The sequence below is a fragment of the Diabrotica virgifera genome, chromosome 7 (genome assembly GCF_917563875.1).
Source record: "Diabrotica virgifera virgifera chromosome 7, PGI_DIABVI_V3a".
Lineage (NCBI taxonomy): Eukaryota > Metazoa > Arthropoda > Insecta > Coleoptera > Chrysomelidae > Diabrotica > Diabrotica virgifera.
This window is the reverse complement of record NC_065449.1, coordinates 250175511-250197860: the sequence shown is the minus strand read 5'-3', so window position 1 is coordinate 250197860 and position 22350 is coordinate 250175511. Positions and strand designations below refer to the sequence as shown.

Sequence of the window (22350 nt, the reverse complement as noted above, 5' to 3'; positions counted from 1 at the left end):
AAAGAAATAAAAAGGTTTATAATTTACCATGAAAAGGCATCTTACATGAATTTGAAAACCTAAACGATATATTGTTGTCCGGTTTTGCATAATAATTAATTTTTATTATGTAGAACTGATTTTATCACTTAAACATTATTTGAATTGATGTTTCAAAGGTAATAAATTTACTAATTCTCAAATAGTTTAATGGTAAAACAGTCTTACAACAAAAACAAATAACAAAATAACATAAATAACAGTACTAAGTAAAAACATATAAATATTGCGTTCTATATATCACATAAGTATTCAACGTTCGGATGATTCTTCCATGACGACAATGGGCCTCATTGACGTGCTCAAAGGTTCTTGAAAGACTACTGGTCGGGTTTCGCTATTTTCAGGTTCATTAACTAAAACAGTTAACTTTATTTACTAAATTAATAAACAATAAAGGGCAATAAATGAGAACAAAAACAATACCTAAGTGGGAAAGAGCAATAAATCATAAAATGATTCCATTGATGAAAATTCCATCAATTGTAACAGTAATTATATAAGAAATGATATTAGTCCAGAGATTTGACCTCTAGAAAGAGACGGACAAGCTGAATTTAGCTATGAATGTCAATTTTCAGCAACGGCGTAACCAGGATGACCCTAAGGGGTGGGTTACAACTACTGGAGGGTCGCTGAGGGGTATGGAATAGTAATGGTGTTAAGCGTATATACAACCCCCAAAACCCCCTGGTTACGCCTATGATTTTCAGACCTAAAAAAAAGACGCAAAACAGTTTACCACTTCTGCCATGGGCCATATTTACTGCAACATACAGAGGAAATTATTGGCGATTACTATAAAAAATAGTATAGTAGAGTATAGTATAGTATAGTATAGTCATAGTGGGCTTTAAGCTGACAACATACCTACAGAAATGTTAAAGCTTATGAATGAGGAAAACATTGGAATACTAGTCAAACTTTTCAAGGATGTTTATTCGACTGGTGATATCCCTGAAGATTGGTTAAAGTCCGAATTCATAACCCTACAAAAAAAAACAACGTCCGAAAAACTGTATCGATTATAGAATGATAAGCCTTATGAGCCACACTTTGAAAATCTTTCTACGTATCATCCACAGTAGAATCAGAGATAAATGTGAAGAAGACCAGGGTGAAACACAATTTTTCTTCAGAAATGGACTGGGAACCCGGGACGCACTCTTTGCACTAAATAGTACTATTGCAGAAATGCCGAGATCAAAGAAAATACGTCTTTGCTGTATTTATTGACTATGAGAAGGCTTTTGATCGAGAACAACATCACAAATTAATTCAGTACCATTTGGTCAGACGGTGCTAACTGCATTTTTAGTCATTTTATGTTTAGTGCACACAAATAATCAAAACAACATTCTTTATCGTTTAGGCAGACGCTGCTAAATGCACAACGGATATAATTTGATTGGCAGCATTGGTTATTCAATGATAAGTGCACATTTTTTTGTTTATGCGTGATTAGATTATCATAAGTATTGTTGTCACACAATGATCAAAATACATTTTTCATTTTTTTTTGGTCAAATAGTGATAAGTGGTACAAGTCACTTGTGCATAAGTCACAAATTAGTATTTTTGTGGAATCAAGTTGTATTAATTCATTGTTAAATGCATTCAATAACATGAAACAAATATTTTGTAGTAGAGACCTCAACCTAAATCTTAGAAAACGGGTAATAAATTATTGTTATGCATTTTCTATTCTTGTGTATGTTTTGGAGACATGGATTCTTATTAAACAATGTAGTAATAGATTGGAACGATTTGAAATGTGGACATATCGAAGATTGCTGAGAATCTCCTGGGCAGACAGAATAACCAATGAAAAGTAGGTACTAAGAAAAATAGAGCACAACAGGGAGATACTGGATTCCACCAAAATAAAAAAACCACAGTATCTGGATCATATGACACGTGGTGACAGTTATGAATTCTTTAAATTAATAATGCAGGAAAAGATTCAAGGAAGGCGCAGCATAGGTAGAAGAAAAATATCTTGGTGTATATGCAGCTCAACTGAACTCTTTTGAGCTGTAGTGTCAAAAGTTAGAATAGCAGTGATGATTGCCAACCTTCATCGCAGATGAAGACATAGTGAAGACATAAAGATGACATACAGAAGAAGAGGAAGAAGAAATTCCACAAAAAAGTCAAATAATTCCAGAATAGGAAGATAATAAGTGATATTCTTTAACAATAATCATTTGGTCAAAACATGATAATTTGCAATTTTTTCAAATTTTTTTATATTTTGACAACGACACCCGACTTGGGCGTCGAAACGTTAATAAAATCATTTTTAGGTAAAATTGTGGCTTATTTCCCATTTGAATATACTTGATTATAAAAATGCCACAAGAAAATAGCTTCAGAACAATATCGCATAGATTCACATATCTATTTATTCTGAAAATTGCTAATTAATAGGTACAAACCTGAAACACAAACTCCCATAAACGGTTTTTTGTCTCTCCTATAAAGTAGTAAAAATGGACATAACATCATCTGATCAAATGGTATAGAATTAAAATATTAAAGGATAAAGGAGTTGATAGTCAAGATGTACGAATCATAGAAAAATTGTACTGGCGTCAAACAGCGACAACTTGCACAAATGGAAAATCAACAGAAATATGCAAAATACAAAGAGGTGTCAGACAGGGTTGTATACTGTCCCCACTGTTATTCAATTTATATTCAGATATAATATTTAAGGAAGCGCTGCATAATTTGGAATGGGGTGTGAAAGTTAATGGAATTCTGATAAATACAATCAGATATGCAGACGATACAGTTATTTTAAGTGATGATATGAATGGATTACAACACCTTTTAAATGCCATTGACACAGTGGGAAGAGAGTTTGGCCTAAACATAAACTGTTCAAAAACAAAATACATGGTATTTAACCGTTTAGCCAATCAAGATTCACGGTTAATATGTTGATGGTCATATAATTCAAAGGATACCCAGTTGTAAATATCTTGGTTGCCATATTACTGAACAATTAGATCTAGATAAAGAGATAAAATGTAGAATCGAGATAGCCTGCACGACATTTTTAAAAATGAGGTAATTCTTCTGTAATGATAACTTGCAACTTCAACTTCGAAAGCGCATGACTAAATGTTACATTTGGTCAGTCCTCTTGTATGGTGTCGAAGCATGGACATTAAAAATATCCACCATTAATCGTTTGGATGCCTTGAAATGTGGCTGCACAGACGTACACTGAAAATACCGTGGACGTCTATGCAGACAAATGCGGCAGTCCTTAAGAGAGCAAATGCTGCCCTCGAGCAGCTTGATAACATCAAATATAGTAAGATGGCCTATTATGGACACATAGTAAAGGGAGACCGGTATAATATTCTTCAACTTATTATGATGGGTAAAATCGAAGGACGCAGAGGAATTGGTAGAAAGCAGGCCTCTTGGTTGAAGAATATCCGGGAGTGGACAGGAATAAAGAAAGCAGAACAACTATTTAGAATAGCTCGAGACAGAGACAGTTTCACCATGTTAATCGCCAACGTCAAGGGGACTTGATAGGGTACGTTAAGAAGAAGAAGAAGGGCTTTAAGCCTGAAAGAACAACAATCGACCAAAATATTTACTATCAGACAAATTCTAGAAAAGTATTGGGACTATATAAAGACGTACACCATATCTTCATAGACTTCAAACAAGCATATTATGATTCCGTAGATCGCTTAAAACTGTGGAGTTCAATGGTAGAGCTAGACGTACCAAAGAAGCTGACCATGGTTGCGCGAAAGTGTGTAGTAAACAATTCTTTTGCATAAATTAGAATAGGAGGCAAAACTTCAAAGGCGTTTCGGCGTGAACACCTGACTCAGACAGGAAGACCCGCTGTCCCCATTACTATTTAATCCAGCATTGGAATATGCAATGCGAAAAATCTATACCAGAGTCAAACCAGACTTAACTGCCAGAGGAGCAAAAATTGTTCTCGCATTTGCAGATGACGAAGATATAATAGCTCAGACAAAAATGGAAGTTAAGGATATACCAGCTGAACAGACGGGGTCGTGAATTGTAAGTTTTTGAATTCCCTCTTGTCCTCTTCGCTTCAGCATCCATCTGGCTTGCAATTTTTAGAAGCCATGGAGGTGTTACCACCAGAAAAATGGTCCAATAAGTTTTCAATTAAATATCTTTTAGGAATATTTTTAATATTTTTCAATATTCACCTACTCCATAAACGTCAGTTGAAATGAGGGGAAAACTCTCGAAGTTTCGTCACATGGGGCAGAGAGCAGCAAACCTACGCCTCTCTGATGATGACTCCAAATAGTGTCGAAAATCGTCGATTTATAGTACTGGTTTGCGCTCTCTGTTCTAAGCGAAAAATAACACAGTTTTGCCTTCGCATTGCAACTGAATAAAAATGGTATACATTTTTATTTTATTTTAGTCCGTTCTTTAACGGTAAAATATTGCAAAACCTCTAAATTTTAAAGAACCGCTTAGATTGACATGCAATTTGGCATACACATAGCTAACAAGTCAAAGAAAAAAAGTGATATTGTGCCGATATGTGCTTTTGCCCTGGGGGTGGTTTTCACCCCCTTTTGTGGGTGAAAAAATATTCGTCCAGAGAAAGTCAGGAAATGGATAAACTGGCTAATTTTAAGTAACTTTTGTTCTACAGAGTTTTTTCACTAAGTCAATACTTTTCGAGTTATTTGGCAGTGAATTTGTTCATTGTTTCAACAAAATAACCACGCTTTTAGACGGTTTTTCGCCAATAACTCAAATAGTAAGTATTTTGTCGAAAAAACATTCCGTAAAAATATAGCCTGTAAAAAATTTAAAAAAATGGTGTATACATCACGTCTCTACACCTAGTAGAAGCAGAGATATAGCTAATGAAAAATAGGTTCATTTTCGTCAAATTCCAAATGGAATACTTTAACGTGAAATAACCAAAAATGAAGCACATTTCGGGGAAAATTCATTGCAACTTATTTAAATTGTTTAAAAAAGCTTCATTTTTGTTTTATAAAAAAAATTTCTAGCATCAAAATTAAACAAGTTACGCTCAAAATAAAGTTAGTCCCTTTTGGTTTTGGTAAAAAAATCGAGAAAATCACCCCCTAATTAGTATCTTAAATGAACTTAATCGTTACGACTTCACAAGTTTCTTGACTGGTGTATATATTGTTTATATGATCTGTAAGTTTCATCGGTTCAAAGTCCTTATTATTGAAAGGGCTGTAGTTAAAAGGGGTTGAACGAGTCACTGATCACGAATGTATGCAAATTTAGAAACACCAAATCTTAATCAATTTTTGTCTAACAGAAAAACAAAAAAATACATGATATTCAGAAATGCAAATCTGATTTTTTTTTGTTTTTCGAGATTTTCGGTATCTCTAACAATTTTTAAGTTATTTTGAAAAAAAAGCATATTTTTCACAATTTAAATTTTTAAAAATTTTACTTTGAAACCAAATTTTTTCAAAAATAAGCACTTTGAATCGATGAAACTTACAGATCATATAAACACAACATAAGTAAAATAATTTGTGGAGCGGTAACGATTAATTTCATTTAAGTTGCTAATTAGGGGTTGGTCTTCCCGATTTTTTTTGCATAAACAAAAGGAACCAACTTTATTTTGAGCGTAACTTGCTTAAATTTAATGCTAGAAACTTTTTGTAAAAACAAAAATAAAGCTTTTTTTAAACACTTTAAAAAAGTGATAATGGGTTTTCCCCAAAAAAGTGCTTAATTTTTTGGATATATCACGTCGAAATATTCTATTTGAAATTTGGTGAATATGAATCTATTTTTCATTGGCTATAACTCTGGTTCTACGAGATCCAGAGAACTAACGTGTACCTACACCATTTTTTTACTTTTTTATAAGCTATATTTTTGCTAAGAACGTTTTTTTCGACAAAATACTTACTTTTTGAGTTATTTGCGAAAAATCGTCTAAAAATGTGGTTATTTTGTTGAAAAATGAACATATTCACTCGCAAATAACTCGAAAAGTGTTGACTTGGAGAAAAAGCTCTATAGAACAAAAGTTACTTAAAATTAGTCAGTTTACCCATTTCCGGACTTATTTTGGACATATATTTTTTCACCCCCAAGAGGGGGTGAAAGTCACCCCCAGGGCAAAAGCACAAATCGGCACAATATCACTTTTTTTCTTTGACATGTAAGCTATACGCATGCCAAATTTCATGTCAATCCAAGCGGTTCTTTAAAATTTAGAGCAAAAACCGTGAAAGAATGGACTAATATAGATTCGAATTTTGAAGAAGCAACACTAAACGTAGACCTGAAAATAAACGAAGAAAAAAACTACATACATGGTCTTATCAAGAAAGGAAGCCCAACGAATAAGACAAAACATTACCATAAACGATTATAACTTTAAGGTGGTCAAAGAATTCAAATACTTAGGAACAACAATTACCAGTGACAATACAGGAGAACGAGAGGTTGAAGTACGAATATTGGTGGAGAATAAATCTTTCTTTGCCGTTCAACATCTAATGAGGTAAAAGCCTCTCTCAAGAGGTGCCAAAATCCAAATGTGCAAAACCATAATACGACTAGCAGTGACATACGGAAGTGAAACATGGACGTTGGGAAAGAAAGAAATCAATAAACTTTTAGTATGAGCACGCAAAATCCTGCGAGTTATACAGGGTGTCCCGAAAAGTTTGGTCATAAATTATACCACACATTCTGGGGTCAAAAATAGTTCGATTGAACCTAACTTATCTTAGTACAAATGTGCTCATAAAAAAAGTTACAGCCCTTTGAAGTTACAAAATGAAAATCGATTTTTTTCAATATATCGAAAACTATTAAAGATTTTTTATTGAAAATGGATATGGGGTATTCTTATGGCAGGAACATCTTAAAACAAAATTATAGTGAAATTTTTCCACCCCATAAAAATTTTATGGGGGTTTTGTTCCCTTAAGCCCCCCCAAACGTTTGTGTACGTTCCAATTAATTTATTATTGTGGTACCATTAGTTAAACACAACGTTTCTAAAACTTTTTTGCCTCTTAGTATTTTTTACATAAGCCAGTTTTTATCGGGATGTGGCTTCTTTTTTGATGTTGTTCTGAAGCTATTTTCTTGTGGCATTTTTACAAATTTAACTATTTAGAATGGGAAATAAGCCACAATATTATTAAAAAATGATTTTTATTAACGTTTCGACGCCCAAATCGGGTGCCGTTGTCGAAATACAAAATACTATTAACATAAACAAAAATGTTGTTGCTTAGTAAAAAAATTCTTCTCATAATTTATTTAATTTGACTCATTTATATCGGCAATTCAGATACATATAATACATTTTAAAGTAGAAGACTTTAAAATGATATTGCCAATATTTATGAGTTGCGTTCCTGGGACGATTTTACTGAAAGATAGTTGAATATATGAAATATGTAATCGAATGAACTATCTTTCAGTAAAATCGTCCCAGGAACGCAACTCATAAATATTGGCAATATCATTTTAAAGTCTTCTACTTTAAAATGTATTATATGTATCTGAATTGCCGATATAAATGAGTCAAATTAAATAAATTATTAGAAGAATTTTTTTACTAAGCAACAACATTTTTGTTTATGTTAATAGTATTTTGTATTTTGACAACGGCACCCGATTTGGGCGTCGAAACGTTAATAAAAATCATTTTTTAATAATATTGTGGCTTATTTCCCATTCTAAATAGTTAAAATTTTTTTTTGATATGTTCACATAAACATTTTATGGGGGTTTTGTTCTTTTAAACCCCCCAAATGTTTGTGTACGTTTGAATTAAACTATTATTGGTACCATTAGGTAAAAACAGTGTTTTTAAAACTTTTTTGCCTCTTCGCTTTTTTTGATAAGTCACCTTTTATCGAGATGTGGCTTCTTTTTCAAAATAGACCTAATAATGTAAATTATAAATAAATTTTAAGATTATTAACAGCTCTCTATAATCGTACTTAACGATATATATACAAATATGTGGTGGATTCGACAAATATTCAAAATATCTCGATAAACACTGGCTTATCGAAAAGGTACTAAGAGGCAAAAAAGTTTTAAAAATATTGTGTTTACCTAATAGTGCAACAAAAATAATTTAATTGGAACGTACACAAAAGTTTGGGGGGGGTTTAAGGGAACAAAACCCCCATAAAGTTTTTATGGGGTGCAAAATTTCACTTTAATTTTTTTTTAAGATGTTGTTGCTACTATAAGAATGCCACATGTTCATTTTCAATAAAAAATCTCTAAGAGCTTTCGATATATGAAAAAAATCGTTTTTCAATTTGTAACTTCAAAGGGCTGTAACTTTTTGTGTGCACTATTGTATATAGATAAGTGAGGTTCAATCAACCTATTTTTGACCCCAGAATCTGTGGTATAATTTATTATCAATCGTGGTCTGGGAATAATGGTCCTTGCAGGGAGAGTGTGACAAATGAATGAAGGAGCAGAAACAACGACAGACTGATTAGTTATGTGTTTTGGGAAAGACCAGATGGTAGAAGACCGGCAGAACGGCCTAGAAAAAGGTGGAAAGATGCAGTGAGAGAATGCATCTGAGAATGAGCCATGGTAAATAGAAACACAGGGCCGGAACCAGTGGAAGACAGTAGTATACCTACGCCTAATCTGTACCTACGCCGTTGAAAAAAAAAATCTAAAACGAGAAATGTAGCTCACATAAGAAATCGAAGATCAATGTGAATAAAGCAAACAGAGCCGCAGGTTGCTTGAATGAAACAATATGAAGAAATAAAAATATCGGAAAAGAAATGAAACGCAGATTTTACAAAACAGTCATCAGACCAATAATAAAATATTGAAAATCATCCCATAATCTTACTCCTAATTGAAATACGTAAAAGACTCATAAACAAACCTAATTTTTATACAAGACATAATGTAGATACCAGACTTGGTTTCGGCATTAGAATATTTTTATCCATATTTTACAAAAATATACAAAGGCACAAATTTCCATGCTATGAATTAGACTATGATACACTAATGGATCCACTTCCAATTCTTAATTGTAATATAAAAAAATGACCCGATGATTAAAGAAAAATTCCTTATGACTACTGAACAATATGGAAAAGACCATACCTTTATATATACTGATGCCTCAAAAAACAAAGAAAGAGTAGGTTTTGGGATATGCATCCCGAGTATTGAATATAATTTCTCCTCAAGACTTCCTGGAGCTCTAACTAAACATAAGCAAAAGCAAAGCAGAGAGTATAGCAATACATCAAGCGGTGGAAATAGCAACTACAAAACATCTAAAAAAAGCTATAATATTTTCTGATTCGCTCAATGCAACAACCAATATTAAAACATGTAACATATCAGCTTCATCAGATTTATGGGCCCTAAAAACAAAGAAACTTATATCTTCAGCCAATGAGAATGGCACCAAAATTCTCCTTTCCTGGATACCTGGACACTCTAATATATTTGGTAACACCAAGGCTGACATACTGGCCAAAATAGGAAGAGACCTGAATGTACCAGTGGAAGTACAACTGGATTCCCAGAATGCCCTATCAGTCATCAGAGGAAAAATTACCAATGAGTACCAAGAAAAATGGAAAATTTTAGTCCAGAAGACTTCACAATACAAAACAATTCAAGACTTCTTTCTCACCAAACCTTGGTATTCAGATTTTCCATATAGAAATAGAAGACACACTACCACCATCATTAGAATGCGACAGGCCATTGTTTAACAAAACATCTTTTTTGAATGCCCGATTAATGTAATTCCTAATTTTGATATATACCTACACAAAATTCATTTCCATGAACTCCAAAACACCACTCTCTATATACAATGTTCTAAGTTCCATAACGAAAGAATCAGTCAATGTATTAATGCGTTTTCTTGCAATTAACCAAATAAGCTTATAAACTGCAATGCGTTATGCGTTTTCTCGCAATTAACAAAATAAGCTTACAAATTGCAAGGCTCAACAGTTTATATGTATTCGTGTTATATGTTGTTATTTGCTATTTAATTTATGTTTTAATCATACTTAACCTGACCGAATTAAACTCATATTCATTATATCACACCTCATCAAAAGCTTTTTATAACAACATAGTCAGCGATTTTGATATGGCTTAGAGCCAGACTACATCAAGATCGTCTATAAATCGTGCTGGTTATCGCCTTGCAGTGAGACCAATAACAAATAAGAAGAAGAAGAAGAAGAAATACTCGGCAGAAACACGACCTGATACAGAGAGGACAAAAATTAGAATAGAAATATCAGAAATGAAAACCCTTCAAAAAATCGATGGTAAGACATTATGAGGCAGAGCTAGAAGTTCAGATACATGACAGACATGTAAGGTGGACAACATTAATAACTGGGAAAAATCAGAACAGTAGAATCGAGAGACCACCTAAACCTAATGATAACAAATAAATCAGTAATCACGGCGAGAGACGATTCCCCAAAGCAGGAAGACGATCAGTGGTAAGACCACGAAAACGATGGAACTACAATTTACTGGAGGCACATTGAACAGAGTCATGTCTATATAAAAAGAAGAAAAAGGTTTTTCAAAAATGTTAGTTTTGTGACACTCAATTTGGCTGTATTTACTTACCTGTATCTATAGTTGTAGTAGAAGGTGACTCAAAAGTAGTTACTGCTTCTTCTTCTTCTTCTCTTTCAACTGTTAATGGCGTCGTAACATTCTCCCTTTGCCGGTAATCTCCTAGTTTATATTTGCTATAAGATCCTATCTCATCCGAATCTGAAGAACCATCTGGCAATAACAGATCCTCATATTCTACTGAGCTTTGTGCATCATTTCCAAACATATGTCTCATCTTATTCTTTTTAGTTGATGCTGTCTTAACTGGCTCAGCTTCTTCCTCGAACATATTATTGAGTAGTGCCTCATGTTTTTCTAGAAGATCTTCATGTTCTTCCAAATCAGGAATACTAGGAGGAACGACTTGATCTGTTGTTGGAACACTTTTGACCAAACTAGATTCATCCGTGTTTTCTTCAGTTTCTTCTATAACAGGTTTCTCGTCATCAGATGCTTCCGTGTTTAGTTCAGTTTTTTCTACAACAGGTTTTTTGTCATCAGCTTCTTCTGTACTTAATTCAGTTTCTTCTATAACCGGTTTTTCGTCATTCAGTTTTCGTCGTGAAACAGGGATTTCTTTTGAACTTTCTGGTGTGTGCTCTACATCAGCTACATCATCCATCCTCCGTTGTATTGGATTTACAATGGGGTGGAAGTGATTTTCCTTTATATAACTAGATAATACTGGAAGAGGTTGGCTTAGGTAGTGGTGCTTCTTGCGTTTGGAGCTACTCCCTGAGGGATAATTTCGATTCAGAGGTAAAGTGTTTAACGGGGGATATAGCACGTTGGGCTCTTTTAGATATCGACTGTTTTCCTCCAAATCTAACCTTGGAGCTGCTTCATGGACTACACCTTTTACATGAAGCTCTTCTGGATAAACAACACGTATAGGATTGTGAGATTCATCAGCTTGTTCGTGTAAATGTGCCTTCTTATGTCCCCCTCCTCCTCCACCCCCTCCCCCACCGCCATTACCTTTTCCATATGACCATTTCTTTCCACCGGAGTCACTTCCTTTTTTACCGTGTTTTTCTTCGTGTTCATGATGTGAGTCATGTCCCTTGGAGCCTTTGTGTCCTTTCTGTTCCTTAAAGTGCCCACCTTTGTCGTGGTGGTGTTTTTTTCCATAATGGGCTTCTTCTTCGCCACCTTTATCGAAGCTGCCTTTTTCTTGGCTTCCCTAAACAGAAAATTACAATAAATTGGATGAAAAAACCGATAAAACACAATTCGATTTAGATTACTACTTTTTTAAAAAGTAGTTACATACTATCTTTTGGTAAAATGAGAGAACCAAGTAAAACTTACTTTTTTGTAATCATCCTCGTGGAAATATTCTCCATCTTTTTCAAATCCATCTTCTTCATGGCTTTCGTCGTAGAATTCCTGTTTCTTCTCGTACTCATCTTTTTTATGGATGCTGTGTTCTCCTTTGGTGCTGTGCCCTTTTGAATGTTTGCCTTCTTCATGGTACTGTCAAAAAAGTTAAGGATATCAAGATTCTATCGATTACTAAATGAATCATTAGTCATGAATCAGAAGTCACCAATCATTACCCACATAACAATTTCATGTTCTTAGTAGATTCATAGAACATACTTTTCAGAAAAAGTATATACTAAGAATATGCGTAATTACCATTGCGAATGTGCAGAGCACATACTGAGTATATACTACATTACAGTACTTAAACGTTCTATGCATATACTTAAAATTTACTACCGCACTTCTTTTCAGTATATACTAAGAATATACTTTTTAGAACATTCCAAGGAAGTGCTATAAACCTTCTATTTATATACTTAGAACGTACTACTGCACATCTTTGTATTAGAAGAATATATTTTTAAGGATATTCTAAGAAAGTGCTATCAAGTGCTATATTGCTCAGAAGTATGTTTTCAGCATCACCAAATCTCATCTTAGGTTCTACTGGTTCTACCAAATACCTATTATATTTACATATTTTAATGGCAAATGTGAATGTAGTTAGTGTTAGTACCTACATTCTGCAATATTACTTAAAAAGTAAGTACATATTTATAAATTTTAGTTATCTATATAAACTATTATATTATAATATTTAGCTAAACTAAACTCTGTATGAGTAACTAAAATTTATATACTTATATGTACTTACTTATATGTATTTATTAAATAAAAATACCAAGTTTCTTGTAAAAGGTATATATTAAAATACCCTAAATAAGGGTCACAATACAAAACGTTTTCGGATTAAGGAATCCATCATCAGTGTTTAAAAGCCAAAATTTGCATGCCTGAGCCACCAAAATGTATCGGGTAAAAACCCTTTAAATGTAAATAATAAGGATGTTTTACATATTTATATAAAATTCATTGGATGGTATAGATAAACCTGGATGTTACCCAGGGCAAGGGTTACCTGTGTTGCCCTGGGTAACATCCAGGTTTATCTATACCATCCAATGAATTTTATATAAATATGTAAAACATCCTTATTATTTACATTTAAAGGGTTTTTACCCGATACATTTTGGTGGCTCAGGCATGCAAATTTTGGCTTTTAAACACTGATGATGGATTCCTTAATCCGAAAACGTTTTGTATTGTGACCCTTATTTAGGGTATTTTAATATATACCTTTTACAAGAAACTTGGTATTTTTGTGATTTATGGTATACAGCCAGCTACAGGAAGTTTATTTTCCTCCTGGATTTTATTTATTAAATAATATTGAGTTACCAAAATAGATTATTACTACATAGTACTTTATTATCATTCGTCTTCATCCTTAACACTACCACACCCACACTGCATAGATACATATTTTCGATTTAATATATTTTACCGTTGTTTCCTACCCTGATCCATTCAGGTAAGAAATGGTCAGAATAAGACAAGACAGGGTTAGGGGGATATGTATTGTGGAAGTGGAATAATAACGGTGCACCGGTGAGTGTTGCCAAACGGAGGAAAACTGCGGGAATTTTTAACATAAAAGGTGATAAAGGGAAAAGTTAACTCAAAAGGGAATTTTTGTTCCAGTCCAAATGATTGAATATTAAAAAAAATCAAAATATTTGAAAATAATTAAACATATTTTCTTAGATTTTGTAAACAGGAGGGAATTTTTTTATAAAAGTGGGAATTTTTAAGGTTGACGGAAAAAGCTTACTCGATGGTTGGCAACACCAAAGCCTTTGGTTGTGAGTACAAAATGTGGGTCTTGGCATGCTTTGGTTCTGGAATGGCCCGTATCGCAGCCTCCCGTATTGAATTGAATGTACCTAAATTCAAATTCCAATGATGTAAAAATACTCGTGATAAACTCGAAATGGTAAAGTTATTTCAATTATGAAAACGAATTTTTAATAATAAACGTTAATACAATTAAAGTTTAAACTTTTTTACCATACAACAATTTTGAAATGAAATTCGTCCAATACTACCTACATACATAAATTTTATTAATTATTCTAAAATATAACGAAGTTGATAATCTACAAGGCTAATATTATACGAGTACTTCCTATATATACATATTATTTTTAAGATATTTTAAAAGTATCTACTTATAAGTATGTGTTAATAATGTACTTATAAGTATGTGCTAAGAATATTCGATAAAGGTATATTCTAAGAATAAACGTTTACGAATATTCCGAGTTACTACGTACACGAATGTACTCAGTATATTCGGTACGAGAATATACTTTAAAGTATATGCAAAGAACATGAAATTTAGAATGTTTTTTAAGGTACATGCTATGCTTGTACTAAAAAGAATATACTCCGACGAATGTTGGTAGTATATGCTTAGAACATGATACGAACATCATTGTTATGTGGGTAATAGGTAATATTTCATTTCTGGATAATCTTTCATAAAATTCTTCCAGTTTTTTAAATAATTCAATTTTATCATTTTCTGATACATCTTCTATGGGTACATACCTAATATTGTTGATAATAATTGTCATAATGATTTATTTGTTTAAAAAATTGAGGACACAACGTAAAATGGACAGATCAATGCTTGGAATAAGCTTAAGAAATATACTAAGAAATGAGGAAGTTCGTACACAAACCGGACTGAAAGAAATTATTGAACGTATTACAAGAAAAAAGAGAGATGGGCAGGACATGTTGCCTTACAAAAAATGTTGTATATGGGATACCACAAGGTTTCAGTATTGGGTCCTCTACTTTTTATTATCTTTATTAATGACATCACTAGCTTAAAAATCGAGGGAAAAGTTTTTCTTTTTGCTAATGATACCAGTATCACTTGGAGCAACTCAAATATCGCAACTCGTCATGCTACTATAACTTCTGATCTACTCACAATAAAATCCTGGTCCGATTCAAATTTACGTTTCAATTTTTACGTAAAAACAGTAGCATTATCTAGGCTCTTCATAACAGCCAGATCAGTATCGTTGATTCTGTAAAGTTTCTTGGTATTTTTTTAGATAGCAACCTTAAATGGTCCCTTCATATTGATGTGTTAAGCAAGAAACTATCCTCAGTTTGCTTTGCAATAAGATCTGTTTCGAAGGAAATGAATTTAGCCTCTTCCAAAATAACATATTTTTCTTTGTTCGAGTCTCATCTTCGATATGGTCTCCCTTTTTGCGGTTCTGGTACGACTGCCCAATCCGATGTTATTTTTAAATTACAAAAAAGAGGAATAAGATATCTGTTTGGCCTCAGAAGAACAACACATTGCAGAAGCTACTTCAAAGATCACAGGATTCTAACACTACCTTCTTTATATATTTTAGAAACTGTTTGCTTAATTCGTAAACATCTACATGTCTTTCCAGCAAGACCTAGACATGACTATTCCACCAGAAATTCTACCTTTGACATCTATTTACCGATCCCGTCCAGTGAGTTAGTAAAGAAATCTATATTATGTTCTGCAAAAAAACCTTACAACCATCTCCATCTACAACTTAAATCTGCAACATTTTTCCCCAAGTTCCGTAAAATGACTAAAGCCTATTTATCTGAAAAACCATATTATTCGATAGCAGAGTTTCTTAACCAATAACTAAGAAAGTACAGTATTCTTATTTATAAGTAGAATCTTAATCTATATTTGAGTGTCATATGCAGCAGCTTAACTTAACTAATTAAATTTCTTAAGGTAGATTATGCAATTTGCAAATTTTTTAAAATTTTGCAATATATTGTTACTGTTTTTTTTTTCATTTCATTATATTTTATTGATATTGACGATTTATATCATTTTAGTAAATTGTATTTGTTATTTGTTATTGTTCTTATTTATGATTCTTGTATTCTATAAAATTGTTAAATTTTTCATGACAATAAAGCATATTTCTATTCTATTGCAAGAATTAAAGATACAAGGTGGACAAAAAATTTCTTAAGTGGAGACTACGGACAGACAAAGCGAAGCCGGGTAAAACCCCCACAGGGATAGACCGACGTCCTCAAAAGAATTATGACCAATTGAATAGCAGAGGTGCATAACAGAAGAAGATACCGAAATATCTGGAGGAGGCTTATGTTCAACAACAGACAAATCAAGGCTAATTCATGATAATGATGATGATCCTTACCTTTGATCCTTTATTTCCTTTTTCTCCCTTGTGGTATTCTGCGCTATATCCGTCATCGTGATGATGATTTTTCTTTTCACCTCCTTTCTCCTCGTATTCTTTTTCATGATTTTCTTTAGTATGGTGTCCTTTATCTCCTTTTTCGTGGTGGTGATGTCCTTTGTAGCCTTTATCTCCCTTTTCGCCTTTCTCTCCTTTGTGACTAGAATAGCTTTCTTTTCCTCCTCCTTTTTTATGCGAGCCTAGAAATATATAATTTAAATAATATTGACCTAATTTTATATAAGCATGATTTATTCGTATAATATTACCGTTTATGTCGCGTTTCTATAATTTTGAATCCATTTTGAGGTGATCGAAATCAAAAATACTTCCATACTAATAGATCAACAAAACTGTGAAAGAGTTCCTAATTTTAAATATCAGGGATGCTACATTATAGACTTACTAGACCCAAGTAGGGAGATCAAAAATGCAGAATTGAAGCAACTCATGTTTCTAAAAATTATATCATTCTTCTGTAACCACTTACTTACTTACTCATTCCTCTTCACTCCATGCGGTGCATAGGGCGTTAACTGTCTGCCTCCAAGCTGTCATATCCTTTGCATTGATCTTAATTTCTGCCCATGTTTTCCCAATAGCATTAATTTCTTTCTCGACACTTCTTTACCACGTCTCTACGGGTCTACCTGGTCTTCTCTTTGGGCTTGGCCCCCTTATTTCTGTGTCAGGTCTCCTTAGTGTGTGCCCCATCCAACTCCATTTTTTGCATATTTTCTTAGATATAGGTTCCTGGTTAGTTCCTCTCCATAACTCTTGGTTTGATATGCATTTGGTCAGTAAATGTTAAGAATTTTCCTTAGGCATTTATTTATGAAGACCTGCATCTGACCGATACATTTTCTTTCTAAGTTTCTGCTCCGTATAGTAGGACAGTCCTCACGTTGCTGTTGAATAATCGTATCTTGGTTTACTTGTCATCTGACGTGAAGACTACATTTTCCTTAGCTTATTGAATGCGTTTTGAGCTATACCTATTCTCCGTTTTACGTCCTCCGTCCCTCCCTTGTTCAAAATACTGCACAAGTAGTTAAATTTCTCTACCGTTTTTCTAATTCCTTGCCTCCCAGTGATATTCCCATTTCTCTTGGTGTATTTATTTTCTGTGCCCATTGAACTGACAAGTACCTAGCATTTTCGAGCAGGGAACCAGGTTGCCCTTTGAGCATGTGTTCTACTATATCTAACAACATCGACTTGTAGCCACCATGTTCTATTAAAATAAGATATTTAAACCATATATTATGGGCTTACCACTTTAAATAGTGTGCTAGTTTTAAACTACTTAACAGAATGCACTGAAGATGTTCTGAATTAGAACGAAAACGTTTTGCAATCCATTTGGATGACTTTATAGATAGTTTTGTAATAAACGATTTTATACCAGAATACAAGTTGAAGTTTTTACTTCTGTATGAGTTATTTATTTTCATTATCTTAGTTTTCCTGATGTTTATGTCCGACCTTCTTCCCTGCCTCTGCTACTTTTTCAGTTTTGCGTTGCATGTCTTGTCTTTTTTCTATAACCACTAGTCCAGGGAAATTAGCAGAAAAAGTACCCTATTGGTACGACAATTGGTAGGCAAACATTTGTTTTGAGTAGCATGGACCTCTATAACAAGTTCCTATATGTTCTCTGCAGTCGATTTTTTGGACTTACTTAGTTATTAGCAAATTAAAGAACAGTCGATCAATTGTTGCTTTTTTTCCTTCTATTAGGAAAAAGTAAAACATTTCAAACAAATATCTTCTTCTTCTTCTGACAGGGCTACAACCCTTTGTGGTCTTGGCCTGCTTAACAATGTTCTTCCATCTTCATGGTGACTCGTTTCAGCAATTACTTCTTCGCTTTCTTCGTTCTCTGTTCTCTTCATTTTCAGTTTGAGTTTTTTCGTTTTTGTTGTCTTCGTTTCCAGCACCTTCATCGTTTTCTGCTGATTCGACGTTTTTTACGTATTTATAATAGTCGACAGCATCCGGTTTCTGATCCACTTCACTTACTTCAGCTTCCTTTTCATCGTCTTCTTCCTCCGACACTTCCGAAGCACCCGATGTTTGGTCGTTGTTGTTTTGATAAGAAAAGGATATAGGTCTTTGTAGTATTTTCTCTACTTTTCCACTAGCTTGACTAACCTCGGAATCACTGAAAGCATGTTGGTCTGTCGTCAAAGGCAACACCTCTGAAGGGTAATACTCCACTACCACTGGTCGTGGTTCTGCCGCTGACACTGCCAAATCCTCGAAAGATTCACGAGACACAAAATTGGAGATCACTTCACTATCAGTCACATGTCGGGCTCTCGTTAACGTAAAGAAACACAATAGGAAAAGGGGCTTCATGAAGCCGTGGGTCTCCGTTAATTTCAGCTTTCAAAATGACATAACATCAAATGCAACAGCACCATTTGATTCGTTTTATATATCACTTCCACTTTCCTTTCGGTGTATTATAAAAAAATCAAATAACCGTTTCGTTCAAAAATTCTGAGAACCATTACTGGTGCCTCATGGTATGTTTCAAATCAGACAGTACATAATGACTTAAACAATTTCATATGTAATGGAAGTCATCAAACATGCTGCGGAGAAATATAGAAACCGCAACAAGGACACCACACCAATCAGTTGATAGCGGAACTCTTTACCAGCTTATAGAAGGAAGATTGAAACGACTCTGACCAGAAGTCTTAAGGCACTTCCAGTGAACCATCACTGGATGGTACCTACTACAAGCCCTATTCTTATACATTTACTAATTACTCTATGTTGAGTAAATTGTAACTTGTAGTAAATAAATAATAAAACAAAAACTTTTTAACCATTGCCTACAGGAAAATTATTTTTGTCATATTTGGAAAGCTTGCATTGTTTCACAAATTTTTAAACAAAAAGTTATCCTAGGACAATTTAGGACGAAGTTAGTCTCTTCTTTAAATCCACAGCAGCTTTTTTATAACAATTAAGGCCATTTGAAAAAACAAATTTAAAAGTTTTAATGTGTCAAATTCGAAAAAAATTGCCTTTCGACGAAATCATCCACAAAGCTTCAAAATGTGGTCCTTAAAATCGGCCGACTTTGAAACTCGTGGGAGCAATAACTCGTGGGAAGGAGCTGTTAACTGAATCTCTGGTCCTTGCTTATGGATTTCGACGTTTCTTTTTTACTTGCATGTACTTTTTGCTCACGTTATAAATAATCACTATTTAAATAAATAAATTATTGAATAGGACATCTAATTTGCTTAAACAATTGCTTTTTCAATTTTTTTGAAGTTATACTTCTTTACGCGCGATATGAGGGTGAATTTTTATATGTTAAAACCTACGATCCGGGCGCATGCGCATTATAACTTTGTTCTGATTGGATGTTCAAATGACATGTCAAAAATTATTCAATATGTCGGCTGTGGCAAAGCTGTGGTTTGATTATTTATGGTTGTTGCGTTTTGAAATTTGTGTGAAAAGAAACAACAAACAAAAGTTAGTTAATAGTTATACTGCCTTTTTAAATAGTTTTCACATATATTTTTGGACTTTTGGACTATTTCGGACAAGGAAAACTCATTCTAATTTGGTAAGTAGTTTTTATTATAATCATATTGTAATTATACATTTGGATTAGGTTGGAATAAATTTATTTTCTCAAGAATGGGGATTTTAGAAAGAAATCCGAAATTAGGTCCGATTTTTATTTTTAAATTATGATTTTTTGGCGTAGATTTATTTATCTAGTAGGTATGTAATGCTTTGATTTACATGCTTAATTTGATTACCAACAAAAGTTCTACCAATCTTCATCTAATATATTGTTTTCTTACTGTTTTGTTATATTTTAATATTTTCTTCCACAAAAATTAAACTACATAATTTGATTTAAATTCAGAATAACTGTCGAACAGTAAAACGTTCAGTTGCCCTATTTTTCCACATGACAAATAATGAGTAATTGGATGAGTGAGTCTAGGCTTCGATTACGAATCAAAGCGTCCCCAAATTCGCGGGTTCGAATCCCGATGCAAGTTTTTATTTTTTTATGCATTTTATGATTGTAAGTATATTTATTATATAATTTTTTTTTAAGGAAAATGCGTATTTAAAATTTTTGCCAACGATTATTATCGTTCAGAAATCATTTTTTCTTTGTGGCATTTTTCAATGTGTTTGTGTGCGTTTTATTCTTTTATTTTTTTAAATTTTTCGTATTGTCTTAATAAAATCTTTTGGAAGTATTAAAATTAGTTTAATATTCAAATAAAATATAAATAAACTGTTTAAAGTACATTATATCAATTTCGTTAAAATCACATAATATGTAATAGAAGTATAACTTCTTACGTGCGTACAAACTACACACACATTCTTTTTATTTATTTTTTTGATATTTATATTTTTTTAATAACAAAATAGAAAACAACAAAAAAGCAATAAGCTGAGGTATAACAAAAGACTAAAATTATTTACCTCCTCCTCCGTGGCCTCCACCTCCACCACCATGACCTCCTCCACCTTTTTTATGACCATGACCGCCACCGCCGCCTCCATGACCTCCTCCTGCCTTTCCCTTTTGACTTTCATGTACTTCATAGGGTTCCGATGCACTGTCTTCAGATACAGAGTCCTCAGCTGTATTATCCTCTTTGTTGTCATCATTTTTAATATCTTCGTGGTCACTAGTTTCAGCTATTACTTCCTCGCTTTCTTCGTTTTCATTCTCTCTGATCTCTTCATTTTTAGATTGAGTTTTTTCGTTTTTGTTGTCTTCGTTTCCAGCACCTTCATCGTTTTCTGCTGATTCGACGTTTTTCACGTATTTATAATAGTCGACAGTATCCGGTTTCTGATCCACTTCCGTTACTTCAGCTTCCTTTTCATCCTCTTCTTCCTCCGACACTTCTGAGGCATCCGAAGTCTGGTCGTTGTTGTTTTGGTAAGAAAACGATATAGGTCTTTGCAGTATTTTTTCTACTTTTTCACTAGCTTGACTAACCTCGGAATCACTGAAAGCATGTTGGTCTGCCGTCAAAGGCAAAACCTCTGAAGGATAGTACTCCACAACCACTGGTCGTGGCTCAGCCGCTGACACTGCCAAATCCTCGAAAGATTCACGAGACACAAAATTGGAAATCACTTCACTATCAGTCACATGTCGGGCTCTCGTTAACGTAAAGAAACACAATAGGAAAAGGGGCTTCATGAAGCCGTGGGTCTCCGTTGATTCCAGCTTCCAAAATGACACAACATCAAGTGCAACAACACCATTGATTCGTTTTATATACCACTTCCATTTTTGGTGTATTATGAAAAAAACAAATGACCGTTTCATTCAAAAATGCTGAGAACCATTACTGGTTCCCCATGGTATGTTTCTAATTAGACAGTACATAATGATTTAAACATCCCATATATAACGGAAGTCATCAGACATGCTGCGGAGAAATATAGAAACCACAGCATGAACACCCCATCAATCAGTTGATAGGGGAACTCTTTAACCAGCCTATAGAAAGAAGATTGAAACGACTCTGGCCAGAAGAGCCATTTCCAGTGAACCATCAATGGATGTTACTGCTACTTGCAGTAAATAAATAATAAAACAAAAACTTTTTAACCATTGCCTGCAAGAAAATTACTTTTGTCATATTTGGAAAGCTTGCATTTTTTCACAAGTTTTAAAAGAAAAAAGTTATTCTAGGGCAATTTAGGACGAAATTAGTCTTTTTTTTAATTCACAACAGCTTTGTTCATAAAAATTAAGACCATTTGAAAGAATAAACTAAAAATTTTAATGTGCCCAATTAAAAAAAGATTGCCTTTCAACGGAAGCGTCCACAATGCTTTAAAATGTGATCCATAAAATCGACCGACTTTGAAACTCGTGGGAGCAATAGAGGGGGAAGGAGCTGTTAACTGAATCTCTGGTCCTTGCTTATGGATTTCGACATTTCTTTTTTATTTGCATGTACTCCTTGCGCACGTTATAAATAATCACTATTTAAATAAATAAATTATTGAATAAGAC

The 22350-nt window shown here is 33.5% G+C and overlaps 1 protein-coding gene across 1 annotated transcript; it reads right to left on the bottom strand.

Moving 5' to 3' along the window:
* Nucleotides 1–36: 36 nt before the first annotated feature.
* Nucleotides 37–21525, bottom strand: LOC126888727 (sarcoplasmic reticulum histidine-rich calcium-binding protein-like). Its single transcript, XM_050657122.1, has 6 exons — nucleotides 20793–21525; nucleotides 18251–18628; nucleotides 16269–16510; nucleotides 12004–12168; nucleotides 10702–11875; nucleotides 37–395 (listed from the first exon to the last, which is right to left on the bottom strand). The coding sequence occupies exons 1-6, from the start codon at nucleotides 21523–21525 to the stop codon at nucleotides 292–294; spliced, it is 2796 nt and encodes a 931-aa protein (XP_050513079.1). The 3' UTR covers nucleotides 37–291.
* Between the last annotated feature and the right edge of the window lie 825 nt (nucleotides 21526–22350).

What these genes read in the sequence shown, in the direction of transcription:
- LOC126888727 (XM_050657122.1), bottom strand. Translation starts at nt 21,525, where the DNA reads ATGAAGCCCCTTTTCCTATTGTGTTTCTTTACGTTAACGAGAGCCCGA. An exon ending in AAGGAAATAAAGGATCAAAG is followed by an intron (nt 12,169 to 16,268) that starts GTAAGGATCATC and finishes CTTTTTTGACAG; the next exon opens with TACCATGAAGAAGGCAAACA. An exon ending in TACTACAACTATAGATACAG is followed by an intron (nt 396 to 10,701) that starts GTAAGTAAATAC and finishes TAACTGTTTTAG; the next exon opens with TTAATGAACCTGAAAATAGC.